This window comes from Notamacropus eugenii, chromosome 2, assembly GCF_028372415.1.
Source record: "Notamacropus eugenii isolate mMacEug1 chromosome 2, mMacEug1.pri_v2, whole genome shotgun sequence".
Classification (NCBI taxonomy): Eukaryota; Metazoa; Chordata; class Mammalia; order Diprotodontia; family Macropodidae; genus Notamacropus; species Notamacropus eugenii.
The window spans coordinates 124050918-124071667 of record NC_092873.1 but is presented as its reverse complement, the minus strand read 5'-3'; the positions used below and the strand labels follow the sequence as shown (position 1 = coordinate 124071667).

Genomic DNA, 20750 nt, shown 5'->3' with positions numbered 1-20750 from the left:
ATTTGTAAATAACAGCTACTTTTAAGTCTCATCTTTGGGAAGAAACTAAATTTTATTGGTTTACTTGTTATAAATTTGGGGAAGGCAAATTTAAAAACAAAAAAACAAATATAAAGATTTTATTTACTCATTTGATTTGTTTCTTACCTTGGATCCATGATTTCAGCTTGACTTCCAGTGAGCCTCTCCCACACTGTTGCAAACTGTCATCTCTTTAACTTTTTACTCTTAGAGAGTTGACTGGATCCTTGAGAAGTTAAATGATTCTTCCATGTTCACACAAGTTCAGTTTGTGTAAGAGGCAAGACTTGAACTCTCTTCTTCTTGACTTCAGGGACAGTTTTTCATCCACTATGCCATTAGATTTCTCATCTATTCTTATGGGACTAAACTGTTTACATTTTTTTCTTTTTCCCCAGGTAAAGAAGACTGCAATATTCAGGACTACATGGCTTACCACAGAAAATATGTTCAAGTAATTCTCATTCTCTTGCTTCAGGATTTTGTATCAGCTGAAGATGGTGAAATAAGATCAAGTAAGAATGATGATTACACAATTTATTTTTGCTGCAGTTTGAATATAAAATTCTATGGAAATCCAAACTGAAGGATTTCTGACACTATTGTAGGGGAGTTAATTCCATATTACCTTTGTTTTCACATGGCAACTTGATGAAACACATGGGTCATTCCATTCCTCTCCATGTCTATAAGATGACTCTCAAAAGTCACCTTGAAATGAAACCCATGAAAGTCACTCTTCCATGATTCCTGACTTAACAATACCAAGAACTTCCTCAGAAATATAGAACTGTAAGTTACGATGTCTGGTAAAGTTCTCCTGGGAATTCTAGTAGCAACCATCTTTCTAAATCATAGTTTAAAAAGTAACACCCTTTCAAATCATAGTGGTATTTCTTCTGGGTTTTGCCTTTCTAGACTTTGAAAAATAACCATGCTGCTGAGGGAAAAAAAAAGTGCAATGTCTATATATCAAATACATAAAATCATACTGTTGGCAAACTTGACAAACAGGCAGAAATTTGAGGAGTCTGCCACATTGTACAGATAGACTTGCTCAGAATTGGGAATAGAGATGGCAGTGACTGTTTTTGCACCCATATTGTTGGCTAACCATGTAGGAATGAAATATATACTTTGTGGCTGTGAGTGGGAGACAGGCAAAGACACTGGAGACCACCAAGTGTAATTCATCACCCTAAGGGAAAAAACAAAACAAAACAAAGGAAAACCACAGAGTGAGGTGATGTGTGAACACGGATAGGTCTATACATTAGGAGTTTTCACAGTATTTAGGAAACATAAATGCTGAATAGCTCCCTTAATGGAGTTCTCATCATCCAAAGATTACCTATCACTTTTGTCTTGTTTCCAAAGACAACTGTAGATTGTATTTTGGGAGGTGTGAACATACTCTGTACTAGCAGTTACTGTTGAACTTTGGGATGTCCTCACCCCTAGAATTCTGAACAGAATTGGTTTGACAGAGACTACCTGAATTGGGTGCAATATTCCCAGATGCAGTGCATTTCTGTTTCTCTATTTAAGAATACTACATGTAGAGGCAAATTTTGAAAAAAAAATCTTAACAATGATTGTGTATTTTGAATTTTTCAAATGCTATGTGCTTATCTAATAATATCACTTTTTAATGTTTTTTTGCTGGAAGAAATCAAAGAGTATGCCAGGATAGTTACCATTGTATGATGAATGTTATAGAATTACATTAATAGAAACAATAACAAACAGGAAGATAGAGTTTTGGACAATAAGGTTGGTTCAATTTAATTCAGCCAACATTTTTAAGTACATATTTTGTGCAGAAAAATGTGTTAGGTATTGAAAGTGATTCAAAGATAATTTTTTAAAAAAAATCTCCTCTTCCCTCAAGGAGATTACAGTCCAATGGAGAAAATAAGAAATATACACATGTAATAATATTACAAATTGGAATATTATGAGTGCCATGAGAGTTTAGAAAAAATGAAGAGCCCGCTTCTGACCTCTAATGGCGAGGGCCATTTGAGAGGTTTTTGTGGAGTAGAATTGCAACAAACAAATATTAGGGTGAGGGTAGTATATATCAGATATAGGTAGTGGCATAATCAGAAACATAATGGAGAGTAAATGTGAGATATGCTTATTAAAAAGGTGATTAGACCAGGCTTTATGTAGTCTAGGGCATGAGAAAAAGAATAATGGGAGGAAAGGAAAGAACCAAATTGGCATCTGGGAGTTAAACTTTGGAGATCTTTGACAGACTACAGAACTTAGATAGTATTCTGTAGACTATGGGAAGGTCTAGATATTGTTCTGTAGTCTATGGGACCAAAGGTTTCTGAGAACTGGACAGATCTGATCAGATCTGAAAAGTAAGGAAGATTAATCTGTCACCATCATGAAGGGTGGATAAGATACGGGTGGCTAACATTTTTTGGAGGAAGAATAACAGGATGATAGATTTCAACCTGGAAGGGGCCATTGATGCTATAGAATCTAACTCCTTTATTTTTGCAAATGGGGAGGCTCTAAGAGGTTAATTGGACTGGTCTAAGGTTATAAGAATAGGAAGTAGTAAAGCTGCAGTGCAAATCCCATTTCTCTAAAGCCTATACTCTTTTCACCACATCATATGAGAAAACAGTTAAGGGGCTATTGGAGTAATTTAAGACAGTCTAACGAAGGTCTGAAATTACTGAGGATTGTTGGGAATTAAATCAACCAGGTATTACACATTGATTCCACTTTTAGTAGAATGCCATGTCACTTTGCAGTGTCCAAACTGAAAGTCCTTCGCAAAACCATGGTCATATATAAGTAGAATAGAAGGTTGTTGGTGTTGTAGCAAGAACAAAGAATAGTGGGTAGATGGATGGTGCTGGTAATGTTCTTCACAAAAGACTACTCTTCCTTCCTTCCTTCCTTCCTTCCTTCCTTCCTTCCTTCCTTCCTTCCTTCCTTCCTTCCTTCCTTCCTTCTTTCTTTCTTTCTTTCCTTCCTTTCTTCCTCCCTCTCTTCCTTCTTTCTTTTGCAACACTGTCCCAGAAGACAATTAAGTACTTTTCCCTTCAAAATAAGAGTGTAATCATTCCATACATCACATGAGTAATTATTATATAGCAAAACCTTGTGTTTGGTTTTCTTTCAGTTAATTCCTGTCTATTTCAATGACCACCACTCATCCCCAAACCAATTTGGAGGACAGTTATTAAGTGTGAATTTTTTTGTACTTGTTATATATCTTGATATTTCTAAAATCACAATATGTTATTTTTTTCTTTTTTGGAGGGGTAGTAACATAATACATATGTATATATGTGTGTGTGTGTGTGTATGTATATATATATGTATGTATATATTTTTTTGTTTGTTTTGTTTTAGGTTGCAGAACAGCTCCAACAGACTTGGTGTTCATCTTAGATGGTTCCTATAGTGTTGGCCCAGAAAACTTTGAAATAGTAAAAAAATGGCTTGTCAATATATCAAATAACTTTGATATAGGGCCAAAATTTATTCAAGTTGGTGTGGTACAGTACAGTGATTACCCAGTACTTGAGATTCCCCTGGGAAGCCACCATTCTGGAGAGAAGTTAATAGAAGCAATGGAATCCCTTCATTACTTGGGTGGCAACACAAGGACGGGAAAAGCTATTCAGTTTGCCCTTGACCATCTTTTTGCTAAGTCACCAAGATTTCTAACTAAAATAGCAGTTGTTCTTACGGATGGCAAATCCCAAGATGAAGTGAAAGATGCAGCAGAAGCTGCTAGAGACAATCAGATAACTTTGTTTGCCATTGGTGTTGGTTCAGAAACTGAAGATGCTGAACTTAGAGCCATCGCCAATAAGCCTTCATCGACCTATGTCTTCTATGTGGAAGATTACATTGCAATTTCCAAAATAAGAGAAGTAATAAAACAGAAACTTTGTGAAGGTAAATCTTAACTTTTTATTTTTGAAATATAGAATATAAGTTTTGACTTGCCTCAAGACTTTGCCTTAAAATGCGAAATTATCTTCAACTCTATCCTGCTGTTGACAATGATATTTGATGGTTAAAATTCTTTTAATGTTTTTCCTTAGGTATATACACAGTTGAGGTGAGTAATCCCTAATTTGCTATCATGGTTCCAGCTGTGTTATGCTTTCTTTAGAAACAGTTCATTTCTGTCTAAAACCCCACGTTGGGAAAAATATCACATTAAACAGTCATATTATGTGCTTCCAGTAAGTTTTATTTCTAACTGTTCCTATGACCTCTAACTGTAATCCTACATTTTGGTAAATCATTTCACTTTTTATCATTTTATTCTCAGGTTTTGAATACCAATATAATTTCATGGTAAAACTGATTTTACTTTTCTTACCCTTCATTTTCATAAAATATGAATTTCACAGATATATTTGTTTTATTTTTGCTCTAAAATGTGTTTTCTGTTAATACCAAAAACAATCTGCTCTGCTTTTCTGTATTTGTAATTTCCATAACAAATAAGTCAACAGAATTTAATAATTTAAAGCATTATTTGGAAAAACTCCAAGAAAATTGAGTTAGAATTGTTCCTTTGCTGCAAAAACTGTTTCCTTCCTTTCCTTTACTTCTCTTCTTTTCCCTCTTTCTGTTCCTTTCCCACTGTTACCTATTAATTGTGAATACATGTTACATAATATCCCACATTATTTCTATCAAAGAATTCATTCAGCAGAGTAGATATTTCCCATAAATCTTTTGACTAGTGCTATAACAAAGTAGGGTGATTAGAGGACCATGTTCTGAGGTATCGAAATTTAGAATTTTCTAATAGCAGCTCACAAACTACTGAGGTTATTACCTAATTAACAAAGAATTAATTAAAATAACAAGTTTCAGCTTCTTCCCTCCCTTACCACACATTTCATGTCTCTTGATGGAGAACCAAAAATGACTATTATGCTTCCGCTTATGATATATCAGGAATCCCCAGATACTATTATTTCAACAATTTGAGAGCCACATAGATGATTGCCAATCATCACCTCTCTCTATATATAGCTCACATATGTAGTGAGGCTGATTAGAGCTGTGTGGTTACTTTTTTCCTAATAGAATCAACTTCTGCTTTGATGAATATAAGAAATAATTCTAAGCACATGTTACAGGTAAGGCACTATGTAGGTGTTAGGGATACAAAGACAGAAACAATAACATTCTTTGCCTCCATTTATGACTTGTATTTTAGGTATTCTGCGTCCCCTCTAACTGCTCAGCTTATCCCTTGTTCAGCCATCTCCTACTCTCCCTCAGTACACTCTTTCTCACACTCTCTGCTTTCAACACTTAGTATTCTTCTTTCTGTCTGTAGCAGCAAGCACCTTGACATTTCCAGGAGATGGCCTACTAGCACAGGTTCTTAGATCTGCTTTTCTAAAAGGAAAGCAACTTTTGAAGGGTCAACAATCTACTTTAATCATATATACCAACAGAGAAAATACAAGCAGAGAAATAAAGACCAACAGGCATGGTTGTTGTGTTCGTTCTTCATTTTCAAAGAGGACCATGACATCAGAGAAATGATGACATGACTTGCACTTGACTTTGAATTGAGTGAGGGAGGGCTATGCAGGTCACCAGCCTCACTTCTCCTCCAGAGCCATCTGAATCCAGTGACCAGATATTCATCAGGATGACTGGAGATGGATGGCCTAGGATGCAATGGGAGACCTGGGCCTTTTAGACTAAGGCCTTTTCACATTCTCACTTTGAATGGGGTAACATCCATTCAGGGAATATGTCTCTTTAGGCAATGTGTCAAGGAATGGCCCCTTTAATAAAAAAAAGTCAAAGTGAGAGGGGAAGACCCTCAGGTTTGCTGGTCAAAAGAGAAACAGTTACTATTGACATTCCCTCTGAGGCAGAATGGCCTTAAGTGGGAGTTTGGGCAGGGATCTATTGTGGTCCAATCTGAACTCCAAAGTGAAATGGATTTAAGGTTTGGTCTGAGAGAGGGAGAGAGAGAGAGAGAGAGAGAGAGAGAGAGAGAGAGAGAGAGAGAGAGAGAGAGAGAGAGAGAGAGAGAGAGAGAGAGAGAATATAGCAAAACACAATAAAAAGAGAATTATCCAGTGAATCTCGATTTCATACAGCTTGGTAAAAAAAAAAAATTGACACATTGCTTTCAAAACTACTCTGCCTACTTATGCTTTCTGAACATTGTATTCACTTCCGTACATTTAAAAAACGTTTAAATAGCAACATTTATTATCACCATCATTGAAACATTTTCTCCTCCCCCAAATTAAAAATGAAAAATCTTACAGTGAGTAGGTATAATTAAATAAGATGTACCTGCATAATGACTTTGTCCAAAAATGTGTTTCTTTCTGTACCTTGAGTCCATCCCCTCTCTTTTGTTGTAGGTCTTCATTATACATGGCTGGTCATACCATTGATCAAAACTTAAATCTTTCAGAATTGTTTTTCTTAAAATGTTGTCCTTGTGTAAATTCTCTGAATTCTTCTCGCTTCACTTGCATCAGTTTATATTATCCAGCATTTTCTGAAATAATGTCTTTTGTTGTTTCTTTCAACATAATGATATTCTATTGCAATTAATACGTTGTTTATCCATTTTTTAATATCCTCCCCACTTTCTAGTTTCTTTTTAGATTCTAGTTCTTGGCTTTTCTTTTTTTCCTCTTTTCGTAGCCCATTCAGGAACCAGAAGTATTTATTTTTGCTTGAGTCTCTTGTCTAGTGTTATTCTCCCTCTTAACCCTTCTTCCGTACTCCTGTTTGTTTCTTCTTTGAGTTTGATATATTTCTACATCAATGTGTGTGTGTATGTGTGTGTGTGTGTGTGTGTGTGTGTGTGTGTGTTCAACTCTCCTTTGTCTGTTTCAAGTTCACCTGTAGCCCAGAAGGCTACCTGTGCTCATCTAATCCCTGGTCATGATGGTCTAGGAAGCTGCTGACCTGTTTGCTTGTGCTGGTGCTGGCTTTGCTGATGGCCAACCCTCTTTCCTATTGTTGTGGATTCATGGCTTACTTTTTATGTATTTTGGGGAGGAAGATATGCTGTACTTTTTCATTGGATTTCTTGATCATTATTCTGTCTAGCATGAATTTAAGGTTTTGGTTGGAATAGACTTTGGGAGTTGGGCAGACTTTCTCCTTTCAGGCTGTAAGTGCCCCGCCAATTGTTAATTCTCCCTTGCCTATGTGAAACCCTCTCTGTTCACTACATCTCATTCAATTTCAATTTCATTTCTTAACCCTTAAATCACTTACTTGATGGGATGTTTAGGAGAGGGGGGTTGGAAATTGGCACAAAATTTCACATATAGTCAAAAAAACTCCAAGAATTTGACCTGTATTTTCTCCATTATACAAAATAAATTTAAATCTCAGGAGATTAACAATTCTGTGGTTATGAAGTGTGTCCCCCCCCCCCCCCCATTACACTTTTGTTCATTTGATGAAGAATATTTGAACAGAGGTAAAGAAGTAATGTGTTTGACTTTGCTGCCCCCTGTAATGCCTGGATGTTCTCCATTTCTACATGAAGGTAAACCATATAGTCAGGAAAAAGCTGAACAGCTTGGGCTTGAGTCAAGCAGTACTCCTGAGAGTGATTTCCTTGCTGGCAAGAGCTATAATGGGACTTAGATGCAGCTGTATCATCAGACAGATGTTCTTCCACAGGGGAAGGAAAGGAATAAGGGAGTAAAAACCAGGCCATGTCTTTAAAAAAAAAAGTACAATTTGAAGGTTTATGACTTTGTGTGAATAGGGATGGAGATTAGACGTGTAACTTCACTGGTATAAGAAATTTGCAGTGAGGGAATTTACCATTGGTAGAGATAGATGAGCTCATTCTCTGCAATTTGTAATCTTAGAGCATTGCCTAGACCTGGGCTTCTTAAACTTTTTCCACTCATGACCCCTTCAGTACTTCCGTGGGCCAGTATAACTCCAGTGTGGTGCCCACAGCAGCCATTGTGAATATGCATGCTGTTTGTGTTTTGTTCGTCCTTCTTTGCCAGAGAAGACCAAATATTTACAAGGTAAATTCGCAAAATATAAACTCTCTTCCCCAAAGATGAAACCAGAATATTTATTCAGATACCAGAAAGCCAATTCCATGATGGTAACATGAAGTTTATACACATTATACATATTACCAATAAAGGGAGCACTGCCATCCCCAAGCCTTCTCTCCGTTAGCCCACCCCACAAACAAGCTCCCCTAGGCAAAATTCCTCCCTCTCTCACTCAAGCTAGCTACTCTGCCTCACTCTCTTTCTCTGTTGCACCCTTGTACAGGTAACTTCTTTAGAGTACTAGAATTATGAAAAGTGAGGAACAACTGGACTAATTTAAGTCATTTGTATACTGTTTAAATAATTGAGATATTATTTGGACATTATATAACTGCTTTTTCCCCCTTTCCTTACCCACTCCGCATTTTTTTCCTACCTGGATATTTAGATACCTTGTTCTTAGGTTCTACATCTGAACCTCTTTTTACTATTGTTAGATTTCTAGATTTCAATATCCTGTACAATAAATTGTTGAGCTTTGAATTGAATCAGTTTTTAGCTATGAAATATATAAACTGTTGATATAAAATTTCATTCAGAATAAAATGAATAATTTTAAAATTGCACTTCAGTCAACAAGCATTAATTTAGTACCTACTGTGTACCAAATACTGTGCTAGACTCTGAACAGAAAAAAAGACAAAAATAAAACAACCCTTTCCTCAAAGAGCTTGCATTCTACTAAGAGGAGACAATGTAGTTTATATGTATGTATATGTGTATATATGTATGTATGTATGTATGTATGTATGAGTAACTAAAAATAACTGCAGGTTAATTTGTGGGAGAAATTTACACAGGTAAATGCAAAATATATACAAAGAAAATGCAACAATTATTGTGGGGGAGTGGATGGTGGTGAAGAATACAACTGAAGAGACTGGGGAAATCAGACATGGTCTAATGTAAGAGATTTAATGTGAATGATATTTTGAATGAAACTGGGGATATTACAGACAGAAGTGAAGAGGAAGGAAAGCATTCCAAATATAAAGGACAGTTTGGGGAAAAACAAAGAGCCAGGAGACTTAGGATTACATACTATATGTGGAGGAGCAGATAGATCAAGTTTTGGAAAATAAGGAGTCACAAATGGGGTGGGGAGGATTAATATGGAGCCAGTCTAGAGAGATAGGTTATGAAGGGTTTTAAATACAGAACAGGAGATTTTAGGTTACCCCACATTCCATGATATGAAACCATTCATTCTTCCTGTGTAGGGGAGTTAAATGCATAGGTGTGTGCTTCGGGAATTCCAATCTGATAGTTTATGGAAGATGGAACTGGAGTTAGGGAGACCAAATAAGAGCCTGTTGCAATCATTTCTGAAAGAAATGATGAGGGCCTGAGCTAAAGTAGTTGTATGTGAGTGGAAAGAAGGAAATATTTCTTGGTAAATAATTGCAAATGGAGGATGAAAGAGAGAAGATTAGAGAATGACTTCCAAGGTGTGAACCAGGATGAATGGAAGGATTTCAAAAGAAATTGAAAAGATAGGTAGTGGGTAAGTTTTTCAGGGTCAGATAATGAGTTTGTTCGTAAATTTTGTTTTAGATGGTTGTAGGATATCTAGGGAGAGATGTCCAGCAGTCATTACGAATGATGTGAGGCTGGAGCTGAGGAGAGAGATAAAGGCTTGATCTGTGAGCCATTCACATAGAGATGACAATTAAACCCATGGGAGTGGGTGAGATCAACAAGAAAGAGAAAAGAAGAAAATTAAAGTTATTTCTACTTGTGTCTTGAACTCAAAAATAATTTAGCTGAAATTCTTGAGATTCATACATTCCTTGGCATTTACTTTCAAACATATTTCTGTCTTGGTTAGTCTGAGTTGACCTTTTCTTGTGAAGTAACAGATAAATCTATTTGAAAGCTTTAATATTTAGGCACTCCCAACTTACTAGTTGGGTACATTCCAAAAAAATATTTTAAGTCGATTCTTTGGGACTTAGAAGAGCTCTTCCCAGAGAAACAAAATGATAAAAGCTAGTTGGTTTCCCAGGTTAGCTGCAAGGCAGTTTGTGGTACAGTAGAAGGAAGCAGTGACTGAAGAGTCTGAAGACCTGAGTTCATAACTTATCTCTGATGCTTACTTTGGGCAAGGTATTTAACATTTCTGATGTATAAAATCACGTCACATTAGATTAGATGACCTCTCTACACCTAAGTTAGTGGTTTTCTTTAACCACAAAACAAAACAGAACAACTTTCTTTTAATCAGCCAAGATCTACCCTTTCAGTCCTATTGAGAAAATGAGAAAAACAAAATCTATTACAAACATTTATAGTTCATCAAAAAAGTTTTCACATGGGCCACATCTATAAGGAATTATTTTATTCTGTGTTCTGAGTCCTTCACCTCCCTTTCAGGACGTAGGTAGTCCTCTGGAATTCTGGTTGGTCATTATGTTGATGAGAACTAAGCACAATAGTATTCCCCATTCCCTAATTTATGCACATTCTCTCAAATTCCTATTCTTTGGCATATCAAAAAAGTCATATATATCTTTTTACATATTCTTAGAATTTTCTTTGTTCAGTATCAATCCCTCCCTTAACCTGCCTTTCCTTTAATATTCCTCCACCTTCTTCGCTTTCTTGCCTATTTTCCTGTTGAATGAAATGAATTTTTGTACCCAACTATCTCTTTGTGTATGTGTGTATATAAGTATCAATTTTGATCATTTCAGATAACAGATTCAAGTGACAGCCACTCCCCTTACCTTCTCCTCCCTTGTTTGTATAAATATCTACTTGCACACCTCGATTATATATTTTTTCCTAACCTTCCTTTCCCTCACTCCTCAGTGTATTCCTATTCTTTTTTCTTTCCATTCTTTTCTCATGATTATCAGGACATAAAAGAAGTTACTCCTAGGTCTTGTCTAATTGCACTGTCTTTGTGAACCCTGATGATGATAGGGTTCAGAGGAGACACATGTATTATTTTCCCAATTTGAATGTAAACAGTTTATTCTTGTTTAGATCTTTATCAGTGTTCATTCATGTTTATCTTCTTATGTTTCTCTTTATTCTTGTGTTTGAATTTCAAAATTTCTCTGCAACTTTTGTCTTCTTATCAGGAATGTTTGGAAGTTCTCTAATTTATTAAAGGTCCATTTTTGCCCCTGGAGAATTATACTCAGTTTTTCTGGTTATGTTATTCTTGGTTATAAGCCTGTATTCTTTGCCTTCTGGAATATTGTATTCTAAGTTCTCTGATGTTTTCTAACAGTGGCTTGTAAATCATATGTGATCCTGTCTGTGGCTCCTTAGGACTTAAATTCTTTCTTTCTGGCTCCTCACAGTATTTTTTTCCCTTTGATCTGGGAGCTCTGGATTTTAATTATGGTGTCTCTGGGAGTTTTCATTTTGGAGTTTATTTCAGGAGGTGATGAGGACCAGTTGAGAGATGAAGAGAATCTGATATAGGATAATGTCTTTATGAGTGGAAAGAAAAGAACATATTTGAGGGATTTTATGGAGATAGAAATAGCAAGATCTGGCAACTGTTACATAGGAAGAGAGTAGATTGTTGAGCAATGGAGAGTGAAGTGTTAAGATAATTGAGGAAGAAATATAATGAGTTCCCTTTTGGACTTGTGAATTACCTATAGAACATCTATCCAGTTCATCATGTTCAATATGCAATTTGTATTGCAGAACTGGAGCTGAAGAGAAAGACTGGGATTCAATCACAACCAATCTACATATTATTTTATTATTATCATCTTATCTTATTATATAAATAAATCCAATCATCTTCATGAGTAGTCTTTTTAATTATGTTTATCAATATTACTACAAAGTAAGATAAACAAATGACATTTTTGGACACTTTCAGGGAGTTACCAGTTCTATCAATCTGACTCTTCATAGAAAACCTATGAGCCATACTTCCATTTAACTACAATTTTATTATGTTTTTTTGGGTTCATTTCTGGCAAGACTGTGTATGTGGGTTACTTGTTGCAGTATTTTGCCAACTCAGTTTGTGAGCAAGTACCTTGTATAAAGAATATTAAAAGTTTAATATTTGTAGATATTCTGAAAACTATTATTGTTAGCACTGTCTGTTCTCTTTTTTATCTTTGTACCAATGATAATGTAGAAGTCATATCATCTTTCTCTGGTCCCATTTCTATTTCCTCATGTAGTGCATTGCAGACTGATTTTAGAAAACAATTATACTGACTTCACTGTTTTTTAAGGAAATGAGTTTGTTATAAAAATCTTTTCCAATCTTTCCCATTTTTTATCTATTTAATGTCTTCTTTCCAGTTTCAGAGTTAAATGTTCTTGGAATGATTTTGCATAAATGAGTCTCTTGCCAGAATTTTTACAGAGTTGTGGGTGTGAAGATGAAATTCAAAATCAAACATCCACACTTTTTTGGATTCAGATGAAAAAATGTCAACATACTACATGTTTAACATCTTTATAATGGGAAACTGGATAACATCCCAAACATTAGATATTTCTTTTTGTAGGGCAAGAGAATTGCTTTTAATTAAATTAAAATTTTAATTGAAGTAGGATTGGCATATTTAAAGTTTATCTGATGAAAAGGAAATACAGTCATATTGTATTTTCTTTTACAGAGAATCTAGGAAATGTATTTCAAAGCATTTTCCAAAAACTAACACTTTTGAAACAAACCACTTCTACTATTTATCTTGCTCAGAGAGAAAAAATAAAGCACAGGACAATTAAATGATTTAATGAAATTCTAAAAGTTTGACTTTTCTGTCCATGTAAAACTACATGGATGAAAAAAAAATAAGTTTATTACCCAGATTTCCACAGGAATCTGAATGGACAGCCTATAGGGCTTATTCAAAAGTTTCTGTATCTGAAACAGACAATACAGATAGAAAGTGAGTTTAAAAGTAGCCTGGATTCCTTTGAGAAATTGCAAAGCACTCCTATTTACCACAAGATTACCATAAAATCTTTTCTATACCACCTTTTTATCTGTGTTGCTGTCTGACAGTGAGGCTTGTAACACTACTGCTTCCAAGGATCCAAAGTTGAGCATCACACAGAAGGCAGTGGGAAGGTGCATCGTGATTGTAAGAAGGATATGATATGTAAATTGTGAGAAACTTTGAATAAAAAATGTCATCAAAGAATTGAATGACAGAAAGAGGATATAGGCTGGTCTCTTGGTTAGAGTAAGAGATGTCACATGGAAACCTAGGTAACACCGTTGGTACCCTCATGATGTTGAGAGATATTTCAAACCAGCATGTAGGGAGAAAGTGGATAGTAACAGAGTACAGGTAGGCATGAATGTATCATTTGTATCAATAATCCTGAATTGATGAGATCATATGTCTATTTGAGTATTTGAATATGCAAAGTCAAACAAACAAAACAATAACATCACTACCTATAAACCCAAATACCTTCATTGCTGAAATAAAAATTAAAAGTTTGTTGAAATAATTGCTCCAAATAGTTCACAAATCAGGATTTATTCTTTACTCATGGAAATGTGTACGATGTAGGTTTTATACTATTTTAGGGCTCAAGTTGTGTGTGTGTGTGTGTGTGTGTGTGTGTGTGTGTGTGTGTATCTAAATAGGCACTAGAGGAACAAATATCCTGTATTTTTGTAGCTTCCATAAAAAAGCCAATTTCTCACTTTTATTCATACACTCATTGTTATTTATATGGAAGAAATAGGCTAGAGTCAGTAATACTACCAACATAACCCCATTTTAGTAGCTCAGAAGATTCTGACATTTCTGGATATAGCACAAATTGCAAAGAGGGCTAGTTGGAGCCAATCCATATATTTCTTGAATAGACAAAACTTAATATTTACTGTCATATACTTCAATACTCAAGTTGTCTGCTGCTGTGCATTTGGAAGACATGTTTTATTAGAAGAGTAATTCAATTCAAATCAACCTGACTATGTGAGAATTATTAAAATATTGTGTAAAATGATTATATTTTATTCTTGAGGTCATGCAAGACTTTTTTTGGGGGGATGAGGAGGACTTCTTACTAATTACTTACTAAATTTTTGATAAAGACTCACTATAGAGGGCTTAGTTTTTGGAAGAAGCTTTGTGTGCCAGATGAGATTCTGGGAAGCTCCTAAGAAGCCCCCATCTTTGAAAACCCGGATGACGGTGCTTTTCTCTATGAGTCTATACACCAAGACCAGAAGGGAATAGACCTGGTAGAAACAGTGTGACCACATCACCAGAGAACATCTGTGGCCCTGTAAGGCCATGAAGTATCCTTGCACATTTGTGACCACTTGTGTTCTAGACCCCTAGCAAACCTTGAATTCATGGGGTAGCTCTCTGAGGGGCTCCAGAAGCTACTATTGTGATTGGAGATACTCTGCCAGAAGTTGGAGTAGCTCTAATAACAGAGAAAATATGGGGGAGGAAGAGATTTTAACTTGATCCTTGATAACCTCCTACAATTCCACCTCTCCCAGTTGCCTTGCCTGAATCTACATGGTAAGAAGGAAAATAGTTGGTAGAGAAAGAAGGGAATGTCCCAGCCCTGATTCCCTAAGAAGATACTACTCTGAAGTCAGATGCCTTGGGTAAAACCTACCTGAATTCGTTCCTCAATGATTAACAAATGTCCAACCCGTCGTACTACCCCATTCAGTGATCTGAACACCTGGGTGCCAGTGTTCAAACACTGTTCTCCATCCCCATCGCCTGTTTCCCTATTTTCATCCACCCCTCAACACCCCACTCTAAAGGTACCTATCCTTTTCAATATGCATTTTGGAATGCCTGCTTCATAAATAACACACTTCCTTTTTCCTTTCTCATGCCTTCTACCTTCTTGCACTCTCCTAGATGTGATTCCTTCCCAATCATAAAGCCTCCCTGGCCTCCCTTTCCAGCACTGATTACACTGGTTCACCTGTACCCTTGCTTGACTACTCATGGTGGGGTAGTTGAAATATCATCTTGCTACTTCGATGCTTTCCCTCTACCCCTATCACTTCATCACTTCTCCTTTGAGGTTCATTCAATCCATATTTATTCACCCAGTCAATATTTTAGTAACTGTTATCTACCAACCTTCTTTCATTGATAAGCCTGTCTCACAGGCTTTCTCTTTTCCCTAATTTCTGCCCTTATACTAGGAGATTTCAAAATACATATTGATTCTCCCTCAAACATTCTAACCTAGTTCCACAATGTACTCACTTCCCAGGACCTCCTCTTCTACCCTACCTCAGTTACCACTTCCATGTTTATGAACTGTCTTTTTATTATTAATGGTATCCCCAGAGCTTAGCATAGTGTCTAATGCATAGTAGGTGCTTAACAAAATTTTAATAGATTGGAAAACTCTAAAAAAAGTCTCAATATAATTAATCCTGTTAGTTATATAATTAGTATATAATGCAGTCAAATTCAGTCTTTATGTGAAAAGCCGAGCAGTTACTTATAGCAAGGACCCGAAAATAGTTAACACTTTTTACCTCTTCTTTTTTATAAGGAAATTACAGGAAAAAATAGTTTCTCCAGTCAATTGTAGGTGTTGGTTTAGAGTATTAAGTTGCTCTAAACTTAAGCCTGGCCAAGTCTCTTAGTTCAAGCATATTTGTGAAGGTTTGACTTGCAGGGTTATGAACTGAATTGGAGGAGGAACACATTGGTCCCTACTGGAATGTCTGATTATATCTGATAGTCCCTTGTTCAGTCTCTGGCCCAGTGTATACTCAAGGGATTCATTCTGAATTTTGGCAGAGACCGTCTGAAGGAAGAAAAGCTTTTCTTTGACTTGGCAGCCATGAACCAAACCACACTGAAAGATTCTTAAACTAAGGTGAAAAGTGCATTATATGAGTGTACCCAGTATTCCTGAGACAATGTTATGGGATGATTGAGAAATACAGTAAGCCAGATATATCACTTCTATTTACTCTGGGCTGCACAGATGAGTGAGAAAGGAGCATAGTCTAGCACAGTCTGCACCAACACAGCCCTGGCCCCAGCAAACCAGGAGCAGACCTTGGGAGTGACTGAATCAGCAGTGGTAGTGGCAGTGGCAGCAGCAGCAGTGATTGCTTCTGGAGCTCTCAGCCCACAGACAGGAAGTGGATCGAACAACTGGTCAGAAGGAGATTACAGCGGTTTCTTTGCTAGCACTGGGCAGGACTCTGACACTTTGACCATACTTGGAATTGGGTGGCAGTTCTGGGGTGAGAGAAAGCAGTAGCATAGCAGAGCTTTTGAAAACAGTGAGAAGGGACCCTTCTCACAGTAATAAGGCAGAAAAGAGTGCTTGTGGTTGCTCACAGACCACAGTCTGGGTCAGAAGAAGAGTAAACACCACTCCTTTGAGCATACCACCTTGGAAGAACTGAGAACTTAGAGGTCAGTAGAAGTATCGCTGAAATCAGCTTAGAAAAACCCCTGAAGCCTGAGACATTATGCCTCCATATGGGAAGCAGAGCCCTACCTTTATGAAGGGTTAAAAAGTCAAGCAGTAGACTGGGAAAATGAACAAACAATGGAAAAAAACCCTCTTACTATAGAAACTTGCTTTGGTGACAAGGAAGATTAAAACACACACTCAGAAGACAGCAAAGTCAAAGCTCCTATATCCAAAGCCTCCAAGAAACACATGAATTGGTCTCAGGTCATGGAGGAGCTCACAAAGGATTTTGAAAATCAACTGAGAGAAATAGAAGAAAAGCTGGGAAGAGAAATGAGAATGATGCAAGACAATCATGAAAAACAAGTCAACAGCTTGCTAAAGAAGACCCCCCAAAATATGGAAGAAAATAACACGTTAAAAATAGACTATCTCAAATGGCAAAAGAGGTCCAAAAAGCCAACAAGGAGAAGGATGCCTTAAAAAGCAGAATTGGCCAAATGGAAAAGGAGGTCCAGAAACTCACTGAAGAAAATAATTCCTTAAAAATTAGAATGGAATAAATGGAAACTAATGACTTTATGAGAAATCAAAAAATCATAAAACAAAACCAAAAGAATCAAAAAAAGAGAAGACAATGTGAAATATCTCATTGGAAAAAAACTTACCTAGAAAACAGATCCAGGAGAGGTAATTTAAAAATTATTGAACTAACTGAAGGCCATGATCAAAAAAGGAGCCTAGACATCATCTTTCAAGAAATTATCAAGTAAAACTGCCCTAATATTCTAAACCAGAGTGTAAAATAGAAGTTTAAAGAATCCACCAATCACCCCCTGAAAGAGATCCCAAAGGAAAGCTTCCAGGAATATTATAGCCAAATTCCAGAATTCCCAGGTCAAAAGAGAAAACATTTCAAGCAATCAGAAAGAAATAATTCAAGTATCATAGAGCCACACTTAGGATAACACAAGATTTAGCAGCTTCTACATTAAGGGACTGGAGGGCTTAAAATATAATATTCCATAGATCAGAGGAGCTAGGATTCCAACCAAGAATCACCTACCCAGAAAAACTGAGTATAATCCATGAGGGGAAGAAAATGGATATTTAATGAAATAGAGGAATTTCATGTCTTCTTGAGAAAAGACCAGAGCTAAATAGAAAATTTGACTTTTGAATACAAGACTCAAGAGAAGCATGAAAAGGTTTATAGGAAAGAGAAATCATAAGAGATTTATTAAATTTGAAATGTTTGCATTCCTAAATCAAAGATGATATTTTTAACTCATAAGACCTTTCTCATAATTAGGGTAGTCAGGAGTATATGTGTGTGTGTACAGATGGCACAGGTGTGAGTTGAATATGAAGTGATACCTAAAAAAATGAAATTAAGAGGTGAGAGGAATGTTCTGGGAAAAAGAGAAAGAGGAAGATAGAATGGAGTAAATTTTCTCACATAAAAGAGACAAGAAAACGTTTTTGCAGTGTAGGGGAAGAGGAGGGAGGTGAGAGAGAGAGTGTAAACATTACTATCATCAGAATGGGCTCAAAGAGGGAATAACTTACAACTCAATTGGGTATAGAAATCTGTCTTTACAGAAAAGGAGGGAAAGGGATAAGAGAAGAGGAGGTAATAGAAAAGAGGGAAGATGGGGGAGGGCGTAGTCAGAAGCAAAACACTTTTGAAGAGGAACAGAATGAAAAGAGAGAGAGACACTAGAATAAATGGTGGGGGATAGGATGGAGGCAAATACAGTTATTTTTTCACAACATGACTGTTATGGAAGTGTTTTGCATGACTGCACATGTATAACCTATATTGAATTGTTTGCTTTCTCAATGAGGGTGGGTGGGGAGGGAGGAAGGGAGAGAATTTGGAACTCAAAAGTTTTAAAAATGAATGTTAACATTGTTTTTATATGTAACTGAGGAAAAATAAAATACTAAATAAAAATTTAAAAAACAGTCCTTAAGAGATATTAGTAGCGAGGTAACTCAGTGGATAGAGCACTTGAGCTGTAGTCAGAAAGATTTTAATTTAAATCTTAGTCCCACACATCTACTTAGCCATGTGACCCTGGGCAAGTCATTTAACCTCTGCCTTAATCCATTGGAGAAGCAATGGCAAACTACTCCAGTATCATTTGCCAAGAAAATCCCATAGATGGTATTGGCATGCTATGGCCTATGGAGTCACGAAGAGTTGGACATGACTGAACAACAACAAGAAGAGATACTAGAAAAAGAAATGTCACTTGGTGCAAATGTAAAACTGGATTCTTTGAATATATATCTCTCCTTTATTTAATTTCCAAGTTTTTCAACACTTCTTTTGCTCTTATCAGTTTCTAGCTTGCATAGTATTTACTTCTGTCAAATTACTCACACGAAGCTGGTAGCTGTCTTGAGGCACCTCTGTCATATTTCCTTAATATTCCCATTGAGGTTTGTATGGTGTTTTGCACATAATGAACATCTGATAAATACTCGATTGAATAAATATTATGCTTTTTAAAAAAACCTGCTGTTTCACGAATCTGTCTTCCTTTTCAAATGGCTAACTCAGTATTCAGGTTATTTAAGTTCTTTTACTAGTGAGTTACAGATGTCAGTACAGTCAGACTTGGGATATATACATATATATATATGTATATATATATATATATATATATATATATATATATATATATATATATATATACATATATATATATGTATATAGTTTTCTTAGCATCCTATTCTACAAAGCAAGGGGATTAAAGCTTCCCCACACATCGCTGTGACTGACTGTCAAACGAAAGTAAATCAGAACGGAAAGAAGTATTTTTCCCCCAAGGAAATCAGTGTGACATTCCTCTCTCTTTCCTACTCTAGTTTTGATTGTACAGTAATCCCTTCCGATGCCATATGGAATGTAATTAACTGACTTTTTATTGCTACTGAAGAAGCTAGCATAATATGCTTTGATGATCAAAGTGGATTTCTGTAGACAGAAATGGTTTTTTTAAATGTTTCTTACATGTAAGCATATTCAGACATACAAAATCTATTTTGAAACTTCAAACTACATCTTTTATATGGCTCCTGAGCAATATTTTCATAAAATGTTATTAAATTATACTCTATAAAGTTTCCTAAGTAGGTCAGGACAATCAGTATTTCATGGATATATGATAATACTGCAGTTTTAAAATGTGATATAATTAATAATATCATAGAAAACAAGTATCATTATAACTCTAAAGAAGTCTGATTTAGCTTTATAAATTCTAATACTGTATGTGGTTTGAATATTCTAAGTTTTCAAGGCAAATCAAGGGAACACTTGATAGCTGAATATATTCACAATAGATTTATATGTTGTCATATATTTTGATTTTCTCTTAATTGAAATAAAGAATAAAAAAAGAAATATACTTTTTACAATTATTTTAATTTATTGACTTTGAAGGGAAAGATATTATAGACAGTCATCATAAAGTATGTGCCTGCTACATTCATAAATTAACTATTTATCTATCAAAAATGTAGGTCTTATTTCTCAGTTTAAGCTCAGGTCTGTTTTGACCTGTTTGTCAGGTTTCACAGAAAATTCTATTAATAGTTAATACAAAGGTGTTCTTCAGGTGTCTATAAGAAATTTATTTAATCCATGAATCCGTGGCATTGGGCATACCAGAGTGTGGATTAATGGAAACAATGCTTGATTTGATGTCATGTGACCTGGGTTTGGGTCCTCCTTCTGCTGTTTGATACCAGTGTGATCTTAGACATGTCATAATCTTTCTGAGTCTTGTTTTCCTCATCTGTAAAATGGGAGGTCTTCAAAGTGGGTGCCTTGCAAAAGTGGCATGGCATGATTCTCAAAGATTGTGATTGACTGATTGGGATATATGAGGGAGAAGGTGGGTAGTATTCTCTCCCCACAGTAGCAACAGATAATATGTTGTCTCTTACATAATTCACTATTCCTTCTCCTCACATACACCCATTATTTCTAACATCTCCTCCTCTCTTTTACTTGTTGTTCAAGCTGCCACCCTCCCTTTTCTACCCAATGTGTGCCTCTTAGGGTTGTTTATAACAATATCATTGAACCATAGTGCATTCCCCAGGCTAGCCTCACCTAGTCCCTCAGATCAGTGGCTGATCTGGATCTCTGATATGGAGAAGGGGAAGGTAATGGCCAATAAGTAAATACCATGTACCAATTCCTTTAAGTTGTCAGTGGGACAGAGTGGGACCTACAGAGAGAGCAATCATAAATGGGTTACA

The 20750-nt window shown here is 36.0% G+C and overlaps 1 protein-coding gene across 1 annotated transcript in view; it reads left to right on the top strand.

Annotated features, from left to right (window-relative positions):
* Positions 1 to 20750, top strand: part of COL21A1 (collagen type XXI alpha 1 chain) — a 228191-nt gene that overhangs the window by 88949 nt on the left and 118492 nt on the right. Inside the window, exons 3-4 of the mRNA XM_072642503.1 lie at positions 420 to 536; positions 3403 to 3954. Of these exons, the coding sequence (XP_072498604.1) occupies positions 420 to 536; positions 3403 to 3954 (669 nt within the window). The remainder of the gene's footprint in view (positions 1 to 419; positions 537 to 3402; positions 3955 to 20750) is intronic.